Source organism: Pseudovirgaria hyperparasitica (assembly GCF_010093815.1).
Source record: "Pseudovirgaria hyperparasitica strain CBS 121739 unplaced genomic scaffold EJ05scaffold_18, whole genome shotgun sequence".
NCBI classification, from domain to species: Eukaryota; Fungi; Ascomycota; class Dothideomycetes; order Acrospermales; family Acrospermaceae; genus Pseudovirgaria; species Pseudovirgaria hyperparasitica.
This window is the reverse complement of record NW_022985566.1, coordinates 796,048-817,240: the sequence shown is the minus strand read 5'-3', so window position 1 is coordinate 817,240 and position 21,193 is coordinate 796,048. Positions and strand designations below refer to the sequence as shown.

The 21,193-nt window shown below is 48.4% G+C and overlaps 9 protein-coding genes across 9 annotated transcripts; 6 read left to right on the top strand and 3 right to left on the bottom strand.

The window, feature by feature from the left end:
• Positions 1 to 2,012: 2,012 nt before the first annotated feature.
• On the top strand, positions 2,013 to 2,809 carry EJ05DRAFT_504656 (alpha/beta-hydrolase; the record flags this gene model as incomplete). The annotated part of the gene is made up of 2 exons (XM_033747601.1): positions 2,013 to 2,082; positions 2,139 to 2,809. 2 exons carry the CDS (start codon positions 2,013 to 2,015, stop codon positions 2,807 to 2,809), a joined length of 741 nt encoding a protein of 246 aa, XP_033596512.1.
• A 228-nt stretch (positions 2,810 to 3,037) lies between these two features.
• On the top strand, positions 3,038 to 4,843 carry EJ05DRAFT_480056 (DHH phosphoesterase). The gene is made up of 3 exons (XM_033744803.1): positions 3,038 to 3,174; positions 3,237 to 3,372; positions 3,434 to 4,843. Exons 2-3 carry the CDS (start codon positions 3,258 to 3,260, stop codon positions 4,582 to 4,584), a joined length of 1,266 nt encoding a protein of 421 aa, XP_033596511.1. The 5' UTR covers positions 3,038 to 3,174; positions 3,237 to 3,257; the 3' UTR covers positions 4,585 to 4,843.
• Positions 4,844 to 6,324: 1,481 nt separating this feature from the next.
• On the top strand, positions 6,325 to 12,488 carry EJ05DRAFT_163944 (uncharacterized protein). Its single transcript, XM_033739437.1, has 5 exons — positions 6,325 to 6,799; positions 6,923 to 8,367; positions 8,420 to 8,529; positions 8,579 to 12,310; positions 12,448 to 12,488. The coding sequence occupies exons 1-4, from the start codon at positions 6,715 to 6,717 to the stop codon at positions 12,189 to 12,191; spliced, it is 5,253 nt and encodes a 1,750-aa protein (XP_033596510.1). The 5' UTR covers positions 6,325 to 6,714; the 3' UTR covers positions 12,192 to 12,310; positions 12,448 to 12,488.
• Positions 12,489 to 13,063: 575 nt separating this feature from the next.
• On the top strand, positions 13,064 to 13,502 carry EJ05DRAFT_457466 (uncharacterized protein). The gene has a single exon (XM_033742527.1). The coding sequence runs from the start codon at positions 13,179 to 13,181 to the stop codon at positions 13,461 to 13,463; it is 285 nt and encodes a 94-aa protein (XP_033596509.1). The 5' UTR covers positions 13,064 to 13,178; the 3' UTR covers positions 13,464 to 13,502.
• Positions 13,503 to 14,561: 1,059 nt separating this feature from the next.
• EJ05DRAFT_489752 (glutamyl-tRNA synthetase-like protein) lies at positions 14,562 to 16,519 on the bottom strand (the record flags this gene model as incomplete). The annotated part of the gene is made up of 2 exons (XM_033745815.1): positions 14,562 to 16,062; positions 16,116 to 16,519. The coding sequence occupies 2 exons, from the start codon at positions 16,517 to 16,519 to the stop codon at positions 14,562 to 14,564; spliced, it is 1,905 nt and encodes a 634-aa protein (XP_033596508.1).
• A 241-nt stretch (positions 16,520 to 16,760) lies between these two features.
• On the top strand, positions 16,761 to 17,857 carry EJ05DRAFT_444331 (50S ribosomal protein L1; the record flags this gene model as incomplete). The annotated part of the gene is made up of 3 exons (XM_033742121.1): positions 16,761 to 16,984; positions 17,041 to 17,605; positions 17,654 to 17,857. The coding sequence occupies 3 exons, from the start codon at positions 16,761 to 16,763 to the stop codon at positions 17,855 to 17,857; spliced, it is 993 nt and encodes a 330-aa protein (XP_033596507.1).
• Positions 17,858 to 17,882: 25 nt separating this feature from the next.
• On the bottom strand, positions 17,883 to 18,972 carry EJ05DRAFT_480051 (uncharacterized protein). The gene has a single exon (XM_033744802.1). The coding sequence runs from the start codon at positions 18,501 to 18,503 to the stop codon at positions 17,967 to 17,969; it is 537 nt and encodes a 178-aa protein (XP_033596506.1). The 5' UTR covers positions 18,504 to 18,972; the 3' UTR covers positions 17,883 to 17,966.
• Positions 18,973 to 19,112: 140 nt separating this feature from the next.
• EJ05DRAFT_480049 (uncharacterized protein) lies at positions 19,113 to 20,832 on the top strand. The gene has a single exon (XM_033744801.1). It carries the CDS (start codon positions 19,487 to 19,489, stop codon positions 20,519 to 20,521), a length of 1,035 nt encoding a protein of 344 aa, XP_033596505.1. The 5' UTR covers positions 19,113 to 19,486; the 3' UTR covers positions 20,522 to 20,832.
• Positions 20,701 to 20,942, bottom strand: EJ05DRAFT_480048 (uncharacterized protein; the record flags this gene model as incomplete). Its single annotated transcript, XM_033744800.1, has 1 exon — positions 20,701 to 20,942. A coding segment is annotated over one exon (165 nt), but the record flags the coding sequence as incomplete, so codon positions are not given.
• Between the last annotated feature and the right edge of the window lie 251 nt (positions 20,943 to 21,193).

Below are 21,193 nucleotides of genomic sequence, written 5' to 3'. Positions count from 1 at the left end.
CTTAAATATATATCCCCGGATACCGAGGCGAATATAAGGAGATAGTATACGGCATCCCGTAAGGGAGCACTATCTCCCCGATCCTCTTCCTCTTCTTTATAGTAGACCTCCTTTAGAGAATAGAATATATAGAGATAGTCGGATACGCGGACGATATATACCTCCTCGCGGTCGATAGTAGTACTAGTAGAATATATACACGACTCGAACGAGACCACGAGAAATACGTCTAGTAGGTAAAGCGCCACGGAGTAAAATTCACACCTAAAAAATACTAGCTTATATACTTTATTAACCGCTATAGAGGATAGGCTACTAGGGAGGGGGTACGTCGCCCCTAAATCGACGCCTTTATAGAACTACTAGTATAGAGTATACGTGTACTTAGCGTTATAATCGATAATAAGCTAAAATAGAGACCATAGGTGGCACACGCCGTCTCTAGAGCCCTCTAGATAGAAACCGCTATACACCGGATTACGGTATCTATATAGGGAATAGCCTAGGATAAGGCGAGACAGCTATATATCTCCCTAGCACGCCTAGCCTTTATATACGGACACGAGTACTAGTATACGGCCCTTATATAAGCTCGGCGGGTAAAGCTTAAGTCTATATAAAACCGTATACTCCGCCTTATCTCTAGCGTATATAAAGCTACTAATATAACGCTTCTCTAACGCGAGATAAACGTAACGAGTATATAGGACTTCTACTAGATATAGAGACTTATATATTTTACTAAATAATAAGTATAAGAACGTAGAGGAGATAGGGTATATACCTTTGCCGTACTACGTACACGTATCTACGCGTATTACTAGGCCCTCCCTACTATAGGATAAACTCGAGTATAATATAAATACTATATAGAGGCGGACTCGAGCTAGACCGTATAGGAGGTTTAAAATAACCTAGATACCGTTCTAAGCTAATAGAACCCTAAGAAGCTTAGCCGCGTTATACGGTTATAGATCTAGGATAAATAGAGGGAGATACTTAAAGCCTAGTGGGCCTCCTAATAGGATAGGTATCTAGAATAGATCTAAGGGCCTTAGAAGGAACTAAGTAAATAGATATATAAAGGGCTAACGAAGGCCTAAGCATCTATACTCCTCTAAGCCCGAATAGGCGCTATAGGCCTCCTATATTATCTCTACTAGAGAGGCGTCCTAGATATATCTCTCTAGTACGAGGACTACGGCTAGAGAGGTATAATACGCCACTACCTCGCGACGTGCTCTAGCCTATATACCCTAAGATAAGCCCTCGTCTATATAACGAGGACCTCCGATATCACGCGATAGCTTAATAAATACCCTAAGAACGTCGCCTAATGGATGCTTATATATCTTCCTCTCCCCTAGTTCTAGTAGACCCGCGTATATATACCGGAAGAAGCCTAATATATACTAGAAGAACCCCGGTATACGTCGGAAGAACCCCGGGAGAACCGCGATTATTAGTTAAGGGTAGCCCTTAACTAATAATCTCCGTATCTATACGTGCTACCTAAGGGTAAACTATTATAATATAGGCTATAGGCCTATAGGTAGCCCCTAGGGCTATATATATATAAAGAACGAGAGGATAGATAGAGCGTAGTTATAGATATAAGGGAGTTTTTCCTATTCGTAGGTTTCTTCTTATATAGTAGCTTAGACTAGAGGAGGCATGCGCCTATAGAGTAGTACTCTACCTAGTTTACTAATATTATTATTATTATTATACATATCTAATAATAGAAAGTATTTCTAAACTAATATATATATATGTATATCTTCTATAATAGCTATTAAGAGTATTAATGATAGCTTTACTCTGAAAGTAACTTTCGTTTAGTTATCATCCAAAGTTTATCGCTATATTGGTTATCGTTATAACAAGTCTTAGCTATATAGATAAACAGGTGAGCAGGTGCGCTAATAGATAGGTAGGCCCTATCAACCTGCCGGGACCCGTTGGCGTTTCGATTGCGCGTATAAATTCGCTCTTCACAACGTCGAGACGCCATGCCTGGCAGGTTGCCAAACGAGGCCGATTTCGCCTTCAGTAAGCCTATCGCCTTCAGCATCACGCCTCGTAAGTCGATCGTATACTTGAGCCACAGTTCAGTCGACTGACAGACCTTGAGCCAGCATCTTCATCTCAGCAGCCCATTAATGTCCTCATCCTCCTCCATGGCCTCGGTGACACCCATGTACCATTTACGAACCTTGGTCGGCAGATGAACCTACCTGAAACAGTTTGTATCTCCATTCGTGCACCGAAACCATTACCGTTCGACCTTGGAGGCTTCCACTGGGGCGATGATCTTTACTTTGAACCCTCCTCTGATGCAATGAACAAGGACACAGGCTTTAGGGCGTCTGCAAAACTTATCATCGAAGAGGTAGTGCAAAGGGCACTGATAGAAGGATGTGGCTACGAATATCGAGACATCTTGTTCTTTGGCTATTCGCAGGGTGGTATGGCAGCTCTGCAAGTAGGCGCAGAGCTACAAGATGAAGAGCTTGGAGGGATAGTGTGCATAGCAGGCTGGTTACCAGACTCAGCACCGATGCTGCCCATCGATAAGAAGAGTAGGACCCCGGTTCTCTTATGCAAGGCTGCCATTTCGTCAGAGGTTCCTGCTAGTGCTCTAGCCCGTTTGAAGGACACATATCAGTATTCCGAAGTCAAGGAATGGAAGAGAAATGCGGATGGAATGCCGCGTAATCGAGAAGAAATGCTACCGATCATGCAATTCCTTGCTCGAAGGCTAAGAAGCCGTAAGGGAGTTCTTGAAGGAGCCATAGAGCTTTTATGACTATTCGACTTGTGCACTGCCTATGGATATCTATATCTTCTCAGAAATGGTGTGCTTACTTGCCTATGCTGTGTCCTGCTTTAGCGAGTAGAAAGTCTGGTAGCGTAACGTCCTAAAGATTAATCTTGGTCCTTCTTTCCAACTGAACTCGACTCGACTTCTTGGCCAAGGTGAAACTAACTACCTATAGAGTTATAGCAGGATAGATATCGGCATTTTAGGTAGGTATGGTACCTTTGTAAAGTAATTGCGATTTGCCAAGACCACCTGGCAAGTAGCCTGCCTGTCCCTCGGTCGTCACCGTCCGTGTCACCTAACAAAGTGCTCGGGTTTGCGATAGAATCAGCCATGTATCATTTGCGACGGTACGTCTACGTATATGGTTCTTACCGGGCGGGTAGGCTCTAGTACTAATATCACTTATCAGCCTGTTGTGTCCCAATCTTGAATGGCTTTTCCACGCAGTCCACTTCGAGACTTTCTCATTCATGCGAAATCGTCTCTGAGATCCGCGATTGTTAAAAAGGAGCGTGTTACACTTGTGATTGGCAACGAGTCTGCAGGTATGTACGGCATAGGAGATTAGGGTTGCTGTCGTGTATAGTTCACTAAACTGTGTATCAGACTTAGACTCCTTAACATGCTCGCTGCTTTTCTCGTACTTGCGTTCGATTGCACCCCCAAAGCAAGCCTTCACTTCACTGTATATCCCAGTTACGAATATCCCTGCCGCAGACATAGCCCTCCGCCCAGAATTCGCAGCCCTCTTAACCCATGCCAATCTGGAGGCTGACCATCTGATTACCCTGGACGACCTGCCGGAACTGAGCTCCGTCGAATATGGCCTGGTGCCCGAGAACACAAGGTGGATACTGGTGGACCACAATGCATTACAGGGCAAGCTAGGTGTTGTATATACTGGACAAGTCTGTGGTGTCATCGACCACCATGACGAGGAAAACAGGGTACCTTTTGATACGGGAGATGAGCCTCGCATCATCAAGAAATCAGGCAGCTGCACCTCACTTGTGACTGGCTATCTACGTGAAACTTGGGATGTTATCTCCTCAGAGGCAGATAACTTGTCCGAAAAGTCCTTATGGGACGCACAGCTGGCCAAGCTCGCGCTTGCGTCTGTGCTTATCGACACTACCAACGCGACAGCAAATCAGAAGACTACTGAGTATGACGTGAAGGCGATGAACTATCTTGAGGCCAAAATTAAGAGTCACGCTGATCAAACAGTATCTTTCAACAGAAATCGACTTTTCGAGCAGATCGACAACGCCAAGAAAGATATTGGGCGCCTCACCTTGCATGACATCTTGAAAAAGGACTACAAGCAATGGGACGAAAACGGTCTTCTTTTAGGTATCAGCTCAGTTGTCAAGCCGATCGAGTTCATGCAGGAGAAGGCTAAGAGAGAGACCTCTGGTACAGAGAGTAGCAGTGAAGCTTTCTTAGCGTCCGTACGCGACTTCGCACGGTACAGACAGCTCGGGCAATTTGCTCTGATGACTGCTTCGTCTACGTCGGCAGGGGAACTCCAGAGGGAGCTGTTACTGTGGGCGTTCACTAGGAAAGGGATTGAAGCTGCGAGACATTTTATGGAGATCAACACCCGAAATCTTGGCCTCAAAACCTGGCAAGGCCCAGACGGCTCTATAGATAAGATAGAGGTGAATGTTTGGAGAACGGTATGGTGGCAGCGCAGAGTGGAACATAGTCGTAAACAAGTGGCGCCTCTACTTCGCGAAGCTATCAGGAATATGTAACAGAGCTCCGAGGACAAACTAGGTCTTGCCATTCGTCCCAAACTACAGCCTGATCGACCTTGGTGCGGTGAATTAATGGATCGATACATCAACGACTCAAATGTACTACTAGTAATACTGAAGATGACAACACAAGCACAGCAGCAACCGCATTATGTCGAGGCGTTCACAGCTAAGTTGTGGCAGCATGACAGTTGCAAGCTGCATACTAATTACATACCAGGATATTGAGGGCTGGTGCTCTGGATAGTTGACATTACAACCCCTCAGTCAGCTGGCTCGATGCATGTAATCATATTGATACGATGCATCACATTGATCAGGCTGTGGGGTCGCTTGATGGCGTTGGCAAGCGTCCCGTCTGGCATTGCAGCAAGCCAAGGGTCAACGGAATGTTAGCCATGAAGTTCATGATTGAAAAGATATGCAAGCGCAACCCAAAACGTCCCAAAACTGGTCGTAGAGTAACGTTGGAGGTTTGGAATTGGCTGAGATGAAGAGAGAAAATGGGCTTCAGCGAACGGGCGGATAAGAGCTCAGAATTAAGTTCTCACCTAGATGGCCGCGTGGCAAGCAGACCTGGCATGGATACTGTAGGTGCTGGACGAGGAAAGCGTTCGCTTCAGGTTCAGAACCTGTCTTCATTGGGCGCAGCCCCTAGGGAGGCCTTGCATTGCAGCTTTCTGCCAGCGCATCATCACGCGAATTAAGCTCAACTGGTGGCATCTCTACGCACACGAAACGAGTCGAGTCATCTGGTTGCCACAGCATGGTCGTAGTCGGGAAGAGGAAGAAGTCAGAGGGCATTTAAACCGTACTGAAACAAACGGATTCGGGCATGGACTGGGGATAGATAAGCAAGATGATATTCAAGCGAGCGCGCTGATGGTGTTCTTGGGCGTACAGGATTCTTCTGTTATGAATCAAACATAGGAGCGGCCGCAGAATGGGCCGCCGTGTGATGAAGCCTGCATTCGCTACAAGCCACCCGGCACGAAATTAGCGATCCTAAGCCACGTCGATGAAAGAGAAATCGACACAGACTAATAATAATTAATACTAGAATAGGAATGCTGCCATAAGAAGACCCACTGGCATACTGTTCCAAATGATGGGACGCGAGAAGTGCAAGCAATATTATGGCTTCGTCTGCCGTTGGCGTCGTGGGCTAGGGGAAAAACGTCCACGAACGAGTGATTAGGTGGAGGCTGTAGCGCACGAGGCAATATGCAGGCTCATTTGGCAGTCAGTCATTGTCGTGACAGTGTTTGTTGACTGGAGATGCATCCTCATTGCTCATTGGACACGCGAGGTTTCAAGGTTTGAATGTGCTGGCCTGCAAGTCATCAGCTTCTGGATCAACGGGCACACGCTGCTACTCCGGCTTGCTGTCTGTCTACCGTAGTAATTCCTCTGGCCAGCATGCGTTGTTGCAGTCGCCGTCGCCATCGCCACTGCTTGGCGAGTGCGTGCTGAGTGCTGAGTGCTGAGTGTACATCGTCGTGTTCCAGAAATTGACTGCAAATCGTCGTAGCAGCCGCAACACTAACTGATCGCAACACGTTCATTGTGCATTCTCAGTCTTTGACCATCCAGTTTTGTTGACCGCTTTGGCTATGGCCAACTGCACCAGCCCAGCCCAGCCCAGCCCCGCCCCGCCCAGCTTTGGACAGCACCAAGCGGAAACACCGTGACTCGAGGCTCGAGCTGTGTAGGTAATTAGGGTAATAGGCTCTCTAGCCACCGTTCGCAGCTATTGCCAGCCAATCGCCCGTCTGCCTAAGCCCGCCCGCATCCACGCCCGTCTCTGCCACTTATATACATACAATACATACAGACATACATACACACACCAACTGGATTTGTTCGTAGTTACTGGCGCCAACACTCCCGCAAACACTCCGGTCTCCCACTTCCCCAGCTTATCGATAATAGACCCCATCAACCTCGAACGAACGAACGAACGAAGGCAGGACCCTCGAACTGCCAACACATCGGTCCTACACCCAATCCACCGCTCCAGCGCTGCATAGGGATCTTTTCTCGGACCTCTACGTACCTACCATTCATTAGCGATATGCGAAAATACACAGTCTTTGCCTGACAAGCTCGAGCATCGCCTCGAGATCTATGTCGGGCCTCATTTCTCATGGCGGGATGAATAAAACATCCGCGCGCTCCTCCACTCCTCCAGCCCGCCGTGACTCTCCTCCGCGTATGTGAATTCTATTCTTTCCTCCCTCGAGCCTTGGTCCTTCCGCGGCCCAATCGTGTCTGTTCAGCTTATGCGCTCTGTATGATGTGTTGGCAGGGCTAACATACCTTTCTTGACGAACAGCCGTGTCACCAACCATCTCTCGCCTCTCTTCTCGAAGCCACACGCCTTCTATCCCCCTGGCTGATTCTCATGACATTACTTCAGGCCTCCCGCCTCGGTCTCAGAGTCCGTCAAGGTCGTCGTCTCCGCTCAACCCTACTTCGACAATGGGGAGCCGCCCTGGCGGACCCGTCGACAAGGAGCGACCTTCGAACATTCTCCAGCGACCGTCCATAATATCCTCAACCTCTGCTCCAGCAGGCCGCATACCGCGCCCGCTACTCCCACAAGATCATTCTCATTACTCCGAAGCGTATCTGCCAACTGCAGCTGTGACTCCCTCCTCGACCTCTCTAGCAGAACTTGCCCACCTCATCCGTCTTAGCGGTTTTCAGGAGCAGAGGAGGTCACACTCGCGAATTAGGTTGCATAGATGGCTAGTGTCGAGCGCTCTGTCTGCACGCTTAGTGCACTGTGGTGAGCTGGCTCATCGTACACTAGTTGATCATTTCAGGGCAGATGACAAGAAAGGTTTTGCTACGCTTTATAATGCCCTTCATGACGTTCGGAACTCTTGTGATGCAACACGGCGTTATGCTCTGTTGGAACCCGACCTAGAGATTATGAAACAAAAGCATGGAAAGAGTGAGCAGTCCTTTTCCACTTTTATGCACGAGATACCTGTCAAAATTCGGGATGACCTGCTGGATTTCCTTTCTGAAATAAGAACCAATCCCGACTTTCTCGCGACGCGAGTCACCGGCCTGAACCAGACAGAGCTTGCGTCCATGACATCTTTCCGTCAAGTCATGGACCCAATTGATACCGTTATGGCACGCCAAATACGTGGTCAACCGATCAACACAACCCCTAGATCATCTCAACCCCCCGGGCCAAACTCAGTAGAGCGACTACTGTCATTTCAACGACATGATCCTCTTGCCGCTCTCATTTACACTGTCTTCGCGAATTCGTCTGGGCCAGATTCCGTGGAGGACTCTCGGCGTACAGACGTCTGGGCTACCACATGCGCTAGATTACTCTCAGAAGGTGTCCCTGGATTTGAAAAGTTCATCAAGGCTGTCTTTGACGTTTGGACCGGAATGCGCGAATGGCCTGGAAAAGTTAATCTCGAACTCTACTTGATGAAAGTCCTCCAGGATGGCCAATTTCTGTTGGACAAGGCAGAAGAGCAAGCACAGAGACCTAGGACAGGGCAACAAGAAGCTCGGAGCACCAAAGATACCATCGCGGCCGATGAGTTTTATGATTCCGCAGTCAAGCAGCTATTCGAAGTTATCGATGATGAACCAGCAGCCGGAGGTCTACCAGAGGGTTTTCTCGAACTAGGTACCATATTCCTGCGAAAGTTGGAAGGCACTAAGCACCGTTCGAAGGGTCAATTCCTTGTAGTAGGCAGATGGTTCTTCGCTTCGCATCTGCTCAGCAGCATAGTGCATCCGGAGGTCAGTCTAGCCGCTTCGCCCATCCAAGATAATCAAGCTTACCCCTCAATAGACGCAAGGAATTATGACCGGTCATCACATCAGCGAGCATGCCAGACAGAAGATCCTCAAGGAGATTGGTATTCGCGCCTCGAAGTACGCACTCGACGTCTTGATGAACTGGTAGGTGTCACGTGTACGATGTCGCGTCAAACTCTAAACTTTTGCACAGGAATAAACCATCTACAGTTCTGCCAGAGATAAGGGCACGTGTGGAGAGCATCACTGGACGTCTGAAGTATAACCGGAGCCGGTCAAAACCTGTGCTCTTACCTGCTAAGGCCATTACCTCGCCGCGGGAGACAGTTGAAGTACAGCCCTTCATCGTGGTTTGTCCTTCGGACATCGTTACCATGGTCCATACACTGTTTCCTGAGCGTCGTCCCCAGTCAAGTGGCACTGATAAAGACTCTATACGGCGAGGTGGACTGGCGTCGGGAGCATCGTCACTATCTGGGGTATCAATGCCGATGCGGACTGGACCACGGTCTTCTTCTGGTGACGCTAGCTCCGTCCTGAGTATGTCTGCCTCTTCCATGACAAGTGAGAATACGTCCCGAGAGCCTTTACTAGATGACCCGGAAAGGATATCACTTGCCCACCGTTACCCAGGGCCAGCCAAGATAGAGCCCACAGAAGACTACGGCCGCCGGCTACGACTAGCTTGTTCTGAGATGTCTCGTATCCTTGGCGGCGTGGATGCAATCTCTGGTTCTTGTCATCCTTGTGCCGAACGGTGGGCTGTACTTTATGTTTCACCAGATGGCAAGGGACTGCGAACGAGGATGCACAAGGACAGTGATGACGAGGACGAACATGACGATGATTCTCCTGACAGCGACAGCGAAGATGAGGGTCAGTCAAGCATCGATTTGGAGGCTGACTACCATCAATTGAAGCAGAACATTGCTAAATTAGTTGAGGAATATGAGATACCTAAGGAGCTAGCACCAGAGAGTGAGTCTAAGGAGTTCAGTAACCGGACATCCACTCATCGAAGACACGCTCGCACTTTTGCTCGAGCACAAAGCGAGCATCTGCAATCGAAAAATCCTTACCTTAGTCAAAGCAATTTAACCAGCCTCATAGCGGAATCAAGGAATATGACACCAGGACGACAAAGATCTCCACAACATCAACGAAGTGGCAGTAATCCAGATTCCGGTGATCAATCCCAGGAGCGACAGCCTGTTCTGCTTACAATGCTTGAGGCTGCTATGACACAATGTCAGGCCAGGTCAGACTATGTGAACGCGCACATCTATTTCAAGACGATCGAGCAGCTGAAACGGCTGCAATCCCCCACATTGATGAAGAATGGCTACGCTGCTCTGTTGAATTACTTTTCTCGGGGTCCACGTGATTCCTTGGGCAAAGCAGCTTCGGCTATCGCCGAGTTCGAAGCTTGGTTTGTATGGTTGAATACATCACAAGAGCGACATGACGGCACCATTGAGGATATGATGTTCGGTCTCAAGAGCCTCAGAGACAAAATGTGGTATATCACTGACGTGCGCAATTCAGCCCGGTACGAGGAGGCCAAAAATGTTGCTGTCGCGTTAAAGATGATGGGCCAGCCAACGAAAACCATTGGCGGAAAGCCTCTCCAATCTCACAAACCACGCACGTTTTCCCGATCATCTACGAACAACTTCTTGTTAAAGACAGAGTCACAAGTTGTCGACTTGATTGCCGCGCAGGCCGAGTTTGGAGGTCCGAACAAACTAGGCGATGATCAATCAGAGATGACAGCCAAATGGCTTTCCCAATATGCAATCGAAAATTTTTGCAAAGGCGAGGAACGAATCCATCGGTTCTGTCTCGAAATTGACAGATGCGTGAACAAACTTGTTGGTGAGGGTGTAATGGATGGCCCAGTGCTGTGGTCAAGCGAGCTCTATCGTCGCGACAAAGATATCCTCGACAGCGGGCGACAGAAGGGGGATTTGTTTCTGACTGGCGTTGGCACACTCTCTATTGCTCGCGATGAGGAGTACGAGACCAATCGCCCAGGGTCACGTAGTCTGGACTTTGCTCAGCGTCCTAGCATGGGTAGCTTGCGATCCATCTCCCACCGCAACGGCTCGCAGCAGAGCTTTGACTCTAGCAAGTGGAACACAGCAAAGACAGTGGATCTCTTAGATTCGCAAGACTACTTTGGGCCGTCCAATCCAGTTCTGACCATTGATACGACCAGTACTTTTTGGTCGCCATTCCAGGGTCAAGCTGAGTCCCCTTCTAGCTCCACAAGTATCAGACCACAAACAGCTACGTCTTCCAAAGGCACAGTGATGCTGAAGCAGTCTTCTTCGGTCAATGAGGAGAAGAGAAGATTCCTTCTGGACCTGAAGCAGTCATTGACCGGCTTACTCCTAAGCGATCTAGGGACATTAGTATTCGGTCATGGCAGCGAGACCGATTCCTGGTTTTCAGGCGACCTCGGAGAAGAGTGCATCGCCCGAAAGGAGGAAGAAGAACGCAGGCGAAAACAGAAATTGGCCCGGAAGAAGAGTATGAAGAGCATTCGTGCCGTGAAAGCGGACCAGCATCGGAATGCCGGAGGTCCCTTGGAAACACTTGGCCGCAATGAGCGCGCTCCACCATCTACTTCCCTAGCCACACTCCAGCATGCCACGGATAACCAATCTGGCGGCGAACAGTCCTCGTCGGCAAGCGATGCGACAGCTCGTTCTTCTCTGTCTGCTGCAAAGCGAGCGGGACTGCTTGAATTCCCTTACAACATGGCATTCCGTCGATTACTCCGCAAATTCGCGACTCATCCAAATCCTTTCTCGAAGCTGCATGCCTTGTACGAGCTGGAACTCATTATCATCGCGTCTCTGTCGTCTCGTTCCAACCGGCAATTTAACAATCGGCAGCCTCTCCCAACAGTGCCCCAGTCGCCAACCTTGGGATCCGTCCCAGAGCTCAGCTCAAGAGAGCCAGTCGCTCCCGTTCAGCGAGCTGCGAATCTTCAGGAAGCCATTGCTAATTGTGAAGAACGTCGCTCACATTCCATGAATCTGCAATCGGATATTGGATATGGCACGAGCTCACCAATACCTCGTTCTGGAACAAAGTCACCCGGCGGTCCACCCAGCACTGATATGATAGTTGAAGTGTTGCAAGGCCTCTTCCGGGATGCAGAGATTCGCCCCAGAACTCTTTTCCGTGACTTACAGTACATAGCCGCCTTTGTTCCTGCATCAATGTTAGACAAATCTGCGCGAGGGAAAGCATTCTGGGACGCTGGACTAGCGGCTCTAGGCCTCAAGGAGGATGTCTGCAGAGTTATGGTCGAGATTGCTGATGAGATTGTGGTATACAACACACAAAATCGTGGCACTCACCAAACAGCAAACAGCACAGGATCCGATGGCGCGGGATCTAGCAAAACGAGCTCAACACTATCCTCCATCAATAATACAGGAGCGGAAGGCCCTGATAGCCCAGCACCACGGTTCAGTATGGAAGATGCAGCACGCATGCTTGTCATCACAGCTAAGGAAGGTGATGCCGTCGCCGAGCGCGAGTTGGCTATCTTCTATCTTACACATCCCGATCTTTTGCAGATACGCACAATCCTTCCTCTCACCAGACCTAAGGACGTATTCAAGGCGGAGCTTCTCAATCGCGATCGCGGCAGTAAAAGGGAAGATCCTACACGTAGCGATCCCATCACCATGTGCGTAGCACAACACTGGATGGAGATGAGCATGAACGGTGGCGATGAGCTTGCACGCAAATATCTTCGCCAACGAGAAGACATGGAGCGCATTTCCTAAATGCAAACATTAGAAAGTGATACCTTGCTTATCATGTGTCGCCTTCTGATTCCCTCGGGCTACAATTAGACTGGATTTTAGCGTTTGTTGCTTGCTTATTGCGATGCATAGCGAAAGGTGTGAGTCAGACTGCTGTTCATCCTACATCTCTTTACTATATCCGTGGCCTCATTCTATTGCTTGGCCACACCTTTGTATATGTTCAATCATTTGTAATGCTGATGACTAAGTTTCGCGGCTCTTCTATTCCTAGAAGCGCCTCACAGTGCATGTCACGAATTTCCTTGGCTTATATAGGCTGTATGGTCCGCGGACAAACGCGATGCTATCGAAGTATCACATAGGCCAGATCAATCATATAGGAGGAGAGTGCAATCAACTATTTCGTGTTACGTCACCGTCGCTTCTTCCAAGTTCATCCACTGTTGGATGATTCTTATCATTGTCCCATACCTATTAAGCAAGGCCTAATGGTGCCGAGCTTATCCCCAGGTAGTAGGTAGAGCTAGGGTAAATATTGTCAGGTATGAGCCTGCCTGGAGGTTGTGTAACGATATTGTTTGTCTTTGGTGGGGCCACTGTCCAGATCAGGACTCTTCCCATGGCCATAGGAACGGAAGTGAAGTGAAGAGCAAGTACTGCGTTCCTTACTAACGGTATCATTCGCGTTCTTTTCATCTGTCATGTATACTCCGTAAGGTCACGCGGATGGGCTGTTTACTTGACTGAGCCTGTGTCATCGGTCTTTCTTTTTCACCTTCGCCTCTTACTTCTCTGACATCTCTCCGTCGAACAACCTCCAATACTTTGCCTTGATACTTATCACTGCCTCTGGTTAGACGTTTTTTCTGACGTCTTTCTTTGCTCACCTTCTTTGTGTGCCCAACGCGTAGTATCTCACGACAACTTTCACAACACCTCGCTAAGTCCTACTTAAGGCTTTACTCAAATTCTCTCACGTCACGCGGTTAAACTACTATAACTTCCATGATGGATTCCAACCCTTGGCCAAAGCTCAAAAACATCCTTCCCACCGACTATTTCTGTGAGACTTGCAATAAATCCATGAAATACAAGGACCACAAGGCCCACTTGTTTGGAAAAGGCCATAAGGCCAAGGTAGCAGCGCTTTCGAAGCCTGAAGAAGGGATGGAGCTTGGTGGAACATGGGACATTACTCCACTTGCTGCGGAGCTCACTGCTGATGGTTGCTTTAACTGTGGACAGCGTAAGTGGAGAGTAACCTCCCTTGTAGACGTGAGTGAGTGCTAATAAACCGCACAGCTGGTCATCGTAAGACTGAGTGTACCGAGCCACGCTCCTTGCGTAACATGGAATGCCGCAAATGCAACCAGAGTATGTGTCTTCCTCGTCTCATATCTCATCTTACCTGACCATATCACAGAGGGTCACATGGCCAAGGATTGCCCCACCGCACAATCCTCTATATCCTGCCGTAATTGCAACCAAGAAGGTCATTTTGCAAAAGAATGCACCGAACCGCGCTCCGAAGCATCCTTCCAGTGTCGAAATTGCGATCAGCAAGGCCACCGTGCAAAGGACTGCACCGAGCCCAAGGATTGGAGTCGCGTGGAGTGCAATAACTGTCACAAGAAGGGACATACTATGAAAAGGTGTAAGGAGCCGATCAATGAGAACGATGGAATCGACGCCTTGGGTGGCGGTAGTGGAGGATTCGGTGGTGAGTCTGCTCCTCCGACGGGTGAACGGGCCGCCCCAACAGCTGTTGGTTGTTGGGCCGATGGTGGTGACGCCGATGGAGTCGTCCCTCTCATTCCTAGTGATGGTTGGGGTAGCGCTGTTGGTGGTGATGTGCAATGGTAGACTGCACCTTGCGTCAAGCACCACTGGGAAGACTCGTAACAGAGAGTGTCACTTTGTTGGTGGTGTTGGTCACACCTGTCGTAACTTACAGCTATATGGGGGGACAACATTCGGCTTCTGTTTTTGATAGTCGGAACACTCGATACTGCATTGCAAACAACTAGGAGTAAATAGTTGTTGTGGTGTCAAACAAATTTGACACTATCAATTGTCGTATCATCGACTACCAGTCTATAATCACGTATGAACAGAAATATAACGACCAGACTTGAACGTGCTCTTTAAAGAAAAGGGGCGATTAAGGCCTCAACCCACCGATATTGGCACTCCCATGATTATTATGTGTTCCACGACATGTTCATAGTGCCAGGATAATGCGCAGCTTCTATAGTAGCATGCTGAGAGTAATGTATATACAATCAATCCAGCATAGTCATCGATTACCACCAAGTGCCGCGACTTGTATGCCAGCCTCAATCCGCTCTTGACCTAGAGGTTTTGCTACCCGAGTTCCTATACCACGCGTCACTTCGTTTTACCCGTAGGAATCTGGAAAGCGACAGCTGGCTGCCCATAGCTAAATGCACGATCAATTCTGAAATACCCCTTGCGATCAAATTGAATGATATCTCCCTCCTTCAACTTCGCTACATTCTCGTCCGCCACAGCGTCCTTACGGAATTCCGTCTGCGGCGTAATGAAATCTTCCCAATTATCATCCTCGTCAAGCTTATCCTTGCTAATGATAAAGTCAAAGTCAACAAGCTCAATTGGCACCAGTTCCTGATTCGAGCTGAGCCAGGTGATCTTTTTATTCGTCTTGCGCACGTCACCTTGCAGGTGCAGTTCAAGGTGGATCCCAACGACTTTCTGACTACTAAGAGGGTTTAGGGAATGGCTGATTTGACGCACAATTGCGTTGCCCCAGTTCATTAGCGTGATTTCCTCGTTAGCAGCAAAGCTCTGCGCGTCTTCCTGGTCGAGCAGGATCTCCTGACTATAATATACTTTTTTGACACCGACATCCTTGTTCTTTGCATGAAGTGGCTTCTCCTCGGCGTACGGAGCCTCGCGCGCGCCATTTACAACGCACTTCACCATGTCAGTCTTGTCGACTGCCGTGTAGCGGCCTGCGACAGGGTCGATAAATTTCTTGTTCGTCGCCCAGAAGGTAGTCCAGTCGAGGTTGACAATGTTCTTAGAAGGGCCTTGTTTGAGGATGAACTCCTGAAGAGCGGGTATGGTCATGCCGCGGCGACGGATGCCGCGTACGGTGGGCATGCGTGGGTCATCCCACCCCCAGACCGTACCGGCATCGACTAGCTTGGTCAATTTGCGCTTTGAAAGTAGAGTGCGGACAAAATTCATTCGCGCAAAGTCCCAATTGTATACGTTGCGGAGGTTTAGAGTCTTAATGAACCATTGATACTGGGCATCACGGTCTTTGTACTCGGTAGTACGCAGAGCGTGGGTCACTCCTTCGTGCGCATCGATGATTGGGCAACAAAAGTCATAGGTCGGGTAGATTTTCCAGGTCGTGCCGGTACGATGATGTGCTTCAGGGTTACAGCGGTATATGACCGGGTCCCGCATCGCTTTATTGGGGTTGTCGATGGACATCTTCGCTCGGATACACCAGCGGATGCCTTCTTCGTTACCCTTCTTCATCTCCTCGAAGTGTGCGAGGTTATCCTTAGGGGAGCTGTCACGGCGCTTGGAGGCAATGCCATCCATGCGTTCGGCGCGCATCGTCTCCTGGTCGGTGTCGTCAGCGTAAGCGGTGCCCTCTTTGAGCATTGTGACACAAAACTCGTAGAGCTCCTGGAAATAGTCGCTGGTATGCGATGTTTTATCTGCCTTGATACCCATCAAAGCTAGGTCCTCTACAATCGCATCTTGGAACTCTTGCTTCTCCTTCGAGGGATTGGTGTCGTCGAAACGTAGTAGTAGAGTACCCTTGTACTTCTTATGTGCAAAGTAGTCATTTAGGAGAGCAGCCTTTGCGTGACCAATGTGCAGATAACCACTTATGACTCGTTAGATATGAAAATAATATATTTATATGGTCTTGAGACTTACCTAGGCTCGGGCGGGAAGCGAGTGACCACACCTTTCTCGGGCTCTTGAAGACCGATATCATAGTTACCACCCTCATCTTTCTCGTCTCCTTTGGCAGCCTTAGTCTGCTTCTCCGGAAGCTTCGCGTGTGCTGGGTAAGCCTCCTCGATGTACTTGTACCATCGAGTCAGGTTGATGAGTAGTCCACGTTTGAGGAATGAGCTGGCAACATGGTTGGTTCTAAGAGTCTGCCAAACTGTCACATCAGCATCTGTCAGGCTGTGTCCGACGATGTGGGACCGAAGAGTGAGGTGAGCATCAAGTTCTCCAAGAGGGCCCTCAATGCTTTTAAGATTGATTGGAGCCAAGGCAGCGGCCCTCTGTATCCATTCTGCAATCTGAGCCTCAGCACTATGGCCTGTCATATTGACTGAGTATATGTTCTAAGTTATGGGTTCAAGGGCAACAAGATATTCGAGTTTCTCTAGCCAGATGACTCAAAAGAGGGGCACAGAAAGTAAAGTAAAGACATAGGTTGTCTTAGCGAAGTGGGCCATGCATAGGGCTGGGTCACGTGCCCAAGTTCCCAAAAAGGTTCGGGGGTCTTTCTTCTCCGTGATCGAATCTCATGTACATGCCTTTGTCGTCATCCATTTCCAAGGCGGAATGACCACTATACCGTCGGGCGCCGCTCGACTAAGCTCATCCGCGACACGATGCGTCTTCCGACAACACGTCAGCAGCTGTCCTGCCAGCTTCCACGTCTCCCAGCAAGTCCGACGCGCTAGCATGAAGAAGGAGTTACCCGGCAAGAAGAAGAACGATAGAAAACACTTCCTCGTGAGGGATCTGAAAGATGCAGAGCAGTTTGCGTTGACTGACGCTGTGCAGTAAGTCACATCGATTCTCTTCACTAGCACGCACGCATCTAATAACATGTTTCTAGATATCTTCGTTGTTTCGAGATTGGCAAAGATCAGCAGCGATCAAAGTACGAACTTCACGTCAAAATCAATACGCTCAAAAGCGGCCCAACAATAAAAAATCGTATAAAATTACCAAATTCTGTCCGCAGTGATATGAGAATAGCAGTCATCTGTGATCCGGAGAGCAAACAAGGAATTGCTTCAAGAAAAGCAGGAGCGCATATCGTCGGAGAGGAGTCGATATTCGAAGATGTAAGACAGGGGAGAATCGACTTCGACCGGGTGATATGCCATACAAATTCGGTGCAGAAATTGAATGCTGCGAAGGTTGCAAGAATACTAGGTCCGAAGGGCTTGATGCCGAGCGTGAAGAGCGGAACAGTGACCACGGATTGTGCGGGACTCATCAAAGGCGTGGCTGGGGCAAGTGAATATAAGGAACGTATGGGTGTTATAAGGTTGCCGATCGGACAATTGCGCTTTACGCCCGAGCAATTATCTACTAACGTGAGGTTTTTTTTGGCCGCGCTGAAACGAGACATTGCGGCCATGAATGACTCAATACAGAAATCGATCCACGAGGTGGTGAGTAATGTCCATTCTATTGTGTATGATATATGCTGACATGCACAGGTCCTAAGTACCACCCAAGGTCCTGGCATAAGTCTAAATGGGGATTACCGGTCTTCTCAGTCATTGAGAGAAGTCGACTTCATCGAAAAACCGATACCAGCCTATATCCTGTCAGATATTGTAGCGTTCGACACGTCGCAAAAATCATACAAACCCCCAGAAGAGGTGACCAAGGGAATATCAAAGGACGAAGAGGCTACGTAATTGTCTGAAGCATTGTATAAAGTGAAGGCATGGAATATAAAGACTTCATTCATTTGTATTAGCATCATTGTTCTGCCTAACGCCCACGCTATGCTATGAACGCAGCTACTCATGCTTTCGGTAAGGATTGGAACACTTTCACTGCTTCGCCACCTTCATCCATGTCTCTATACACTGACATGACAGACAGCACTCGCGCGTCAGCAGACCTCCCTGTGGCTTGAGCCTGTTTCAAGGCTGTACTCAAATCAAGCAGAAGGGTATACCGAACTTTGAGTATCCGTGCCTCTTGCGCGACCAAGAAGGGATGGTCCACACCTAGTTGTGTGGAGATTTCCCTCAGCACTAAATATTGTCGTACATGTCTTCGTAATCTCCACAAGCTCATGAGAGCAGTATCATCATCTTCGTCCTCGCTGGATTCTTCACTCTCGCTCTCATCGTCTTGGTTCTTTTCCTCCGAATTAACTAACAGGCGTCGCTCCAGCTCTAATAATCTCTCATGATATTCTAGAAGGGCTTTTCCGACTTGCATGTATCTCCCAACTCTCCTCCTCTCGTCTAATGCCTCCTCGACCTGGCTCTTCTTCTCCTGGACACTCTTTTTAACAGCCTCAATATCTTTTTCGAACCCCAGCAGCCCCATTCTAACCTCCTCTACCCTTTCACCGCCGCCTTTCAGACTGCTACCCAGTCCTAGAAACTCTTGGTAATTTGAATTGACCAGGTCGAGTAGTTGCTGATTGAGCTGCTGGCTGCGTGTGCGGAGCTCAGTTCGGAGGTCTTCGAGTGTCTGATGTCGATTCTGGAGCGAGCCCAAATACGCTGCAGCAGAGAAATTAGGCTGTAGAAAGTCGGAGCGTGGGAGCGGCTGAGGATAGGGCAGGGAGTCGAAGGAGTCGTTGTCTGAATTGGAGCTTGAGTCGTCGCCGAACTGAAAAGTAAGTGTTTAGGCTACTGTGGTAGTCACAGTTACTGACATAGAATTGACTCATATTGGTCTTGCTCGCTGGAGTCTCGAGCTTGAGAGGTTGTGATCTGAGAGAGCTCATGGCGGAGCCACAATAATACCGTCGTGGACCTCGTCACCTTCCCGCGCCGCGCTGATACTATCGGTTCGATAGCGGGAAAATATCGGCATAACAGTCACCAATGATCTCATGGTTATATACGCGTCCAACCGACCTCGGGCGAGCGTGGAGTTAAGGATATATGCATACAGTTGATTAGTAAAATTGAGTCTACTTCGGTGGACGTGGTTATTTCATGTTTCTTTATACAACATTAGAGTTGGGGAAATACACTATTCGAAGCTATTGACTCGCTTCACTTCTTCATTCAATTATTCAATTGACAACGCCATCTCCTCAGATATAACATGCCGCTTCCTATATCCGACCTACCAGAGCCCGCCCACGCAAACCTAGACTCAATGCTGAATAGGAAGTTTGGAAGAGAGGTCGCAAACTACTTCGCTGGTGAATTGTCTTATCGCGATCAGGGACAAGAACCTACACTGACAAATCTATAGGCTCACCACTGAATCGCGTTTCCTTCCTCCGCAGCGATTACTCTTTCCTCTCATCTGCCCTCCACCACTCCTCATCTAGATTCCTCGTCTATAGGAACATGGAGCTACTGATCAAAGGATCTACCGAAATTGCTCTCCTCCCCTATTCAGACTTTGAATCCATTATCGGTGATCCCTACCAACGTACGGAACAAAATATCATCGACCAATTCAATTCCACAGACTACAAGCCCCAGGTCATTTTCCTTGGCCTCGATGAACGCTCCAAGGACGGCATGACCTACAAATCGCACTCGGGCGCACCATACTTCGCCATTGACCTCACTCCCCGTAAGTCCGTCATACAAGCATGCGAAGCCCTTATTGTTACACTCGAATCGCGTGGACTATCGTTCTCTAAGAGCCGCATGGAACTGTCTCTCCCAGCACAGGATGCAGCTATTTATGCCGAGGCCCGCCACATGCTCGACTGGAATTTGCGCAACCCCTTCTGCGCTTCCTGTGGCTTCCCAACACTCAGCACGAACGCTGGTTGGAAACGCACTTGTCCACCTAAGGATCTAGCTGGAGCTGTGAATGATGCCAGCAAGACCGAACGTGAGCCGTGCGCCACGCGAGGTACTATCTCTAACCTGAGCTTCCCGCGGACGGATCCAACTGTTATTATGGCCGTTGTGTCGGCAGATGCGCAGCGTATCCTGCTAGGACGCCAGAGGCGCTGGCCTCCATATTGGTATAGCACACTAGCTGGCTTTCTAGAGCCTGCGGAGAGTGTTGAAGAAGCGGTTCGGCGCGAGGTTTGGGAGGAAAGTGGAATCAAGCTTGGGCGTGTTGTCATTCACAGCACACAACCATGGCCGTATCCGGCAAACTTGATGATTGGTGCAATCGGGCAGGCAATTCCGGACGGGGAGACGATCGATTTGGGAAATGATCCAGAACTCGATGATGCGAAGTGGTACACGATGGACGTGCTGCGAGAGGCGTTGCAAAATGGAACGAGTGGCTTAGGTGAGGATGCTCCCCCAGGGTATAAAAAGGGCAATTTGAGATTGCCGCCACCGACCGCAATTGCGAATCGGTTGATGACCGCAGTGGCGGATGGTTTTGTATCGAGTGGAGCGCGGATGTGATGTACTTGTGACGAATTATCATGAGTAGTAATGGAGGGATGGCGAAAAGGTGTACATGGAGTTGTGAAAGTATACATGCATGGTAGTCCTCAGTCCACTATACCTAAGTGTAGGGCATCGTAAAACATACATAAGACATGGAAGAATAGTACTCCGTCCAAGCTCGTTACTTTTAAGAACTGTGAAAAGGACAGGTATAAATAGATATATAATATTCCTTATATAAGGAATATATATCTAAATAGAGTTATATAATAGGATCTAGCTGTAATAGACTATTATATAATAAACGGATCGGCGGAGTATAGCTTAAAGATAATAAGAATATAGTATAATTCTTAAAGTAAAGACTAGATTGAGAGAGAACTAAATATATAGAGAGACCGTTCCTTATATATTCCTCCTTATATATTCTAGATCCTTCTCTTAATTAATAATAGGAATCTTCTAGACCTCTAGATGTATGTATATGTTCTATAGCTCTAGTAGTTTCCTTAGAATAGAATAGAGTAGAGTAGAACTCTATAGAACTTATAGACTCTATAGTAGAACCTAATAGAACTCTATAGAAGTTCGTGTTTCTAAAGACCTCTAGAAGTTTCTAGAGGGTTCTAGAAACTTCTATAAGAGTATAGAGTATTTATATATATAATTAGATAATATTAGTAATAT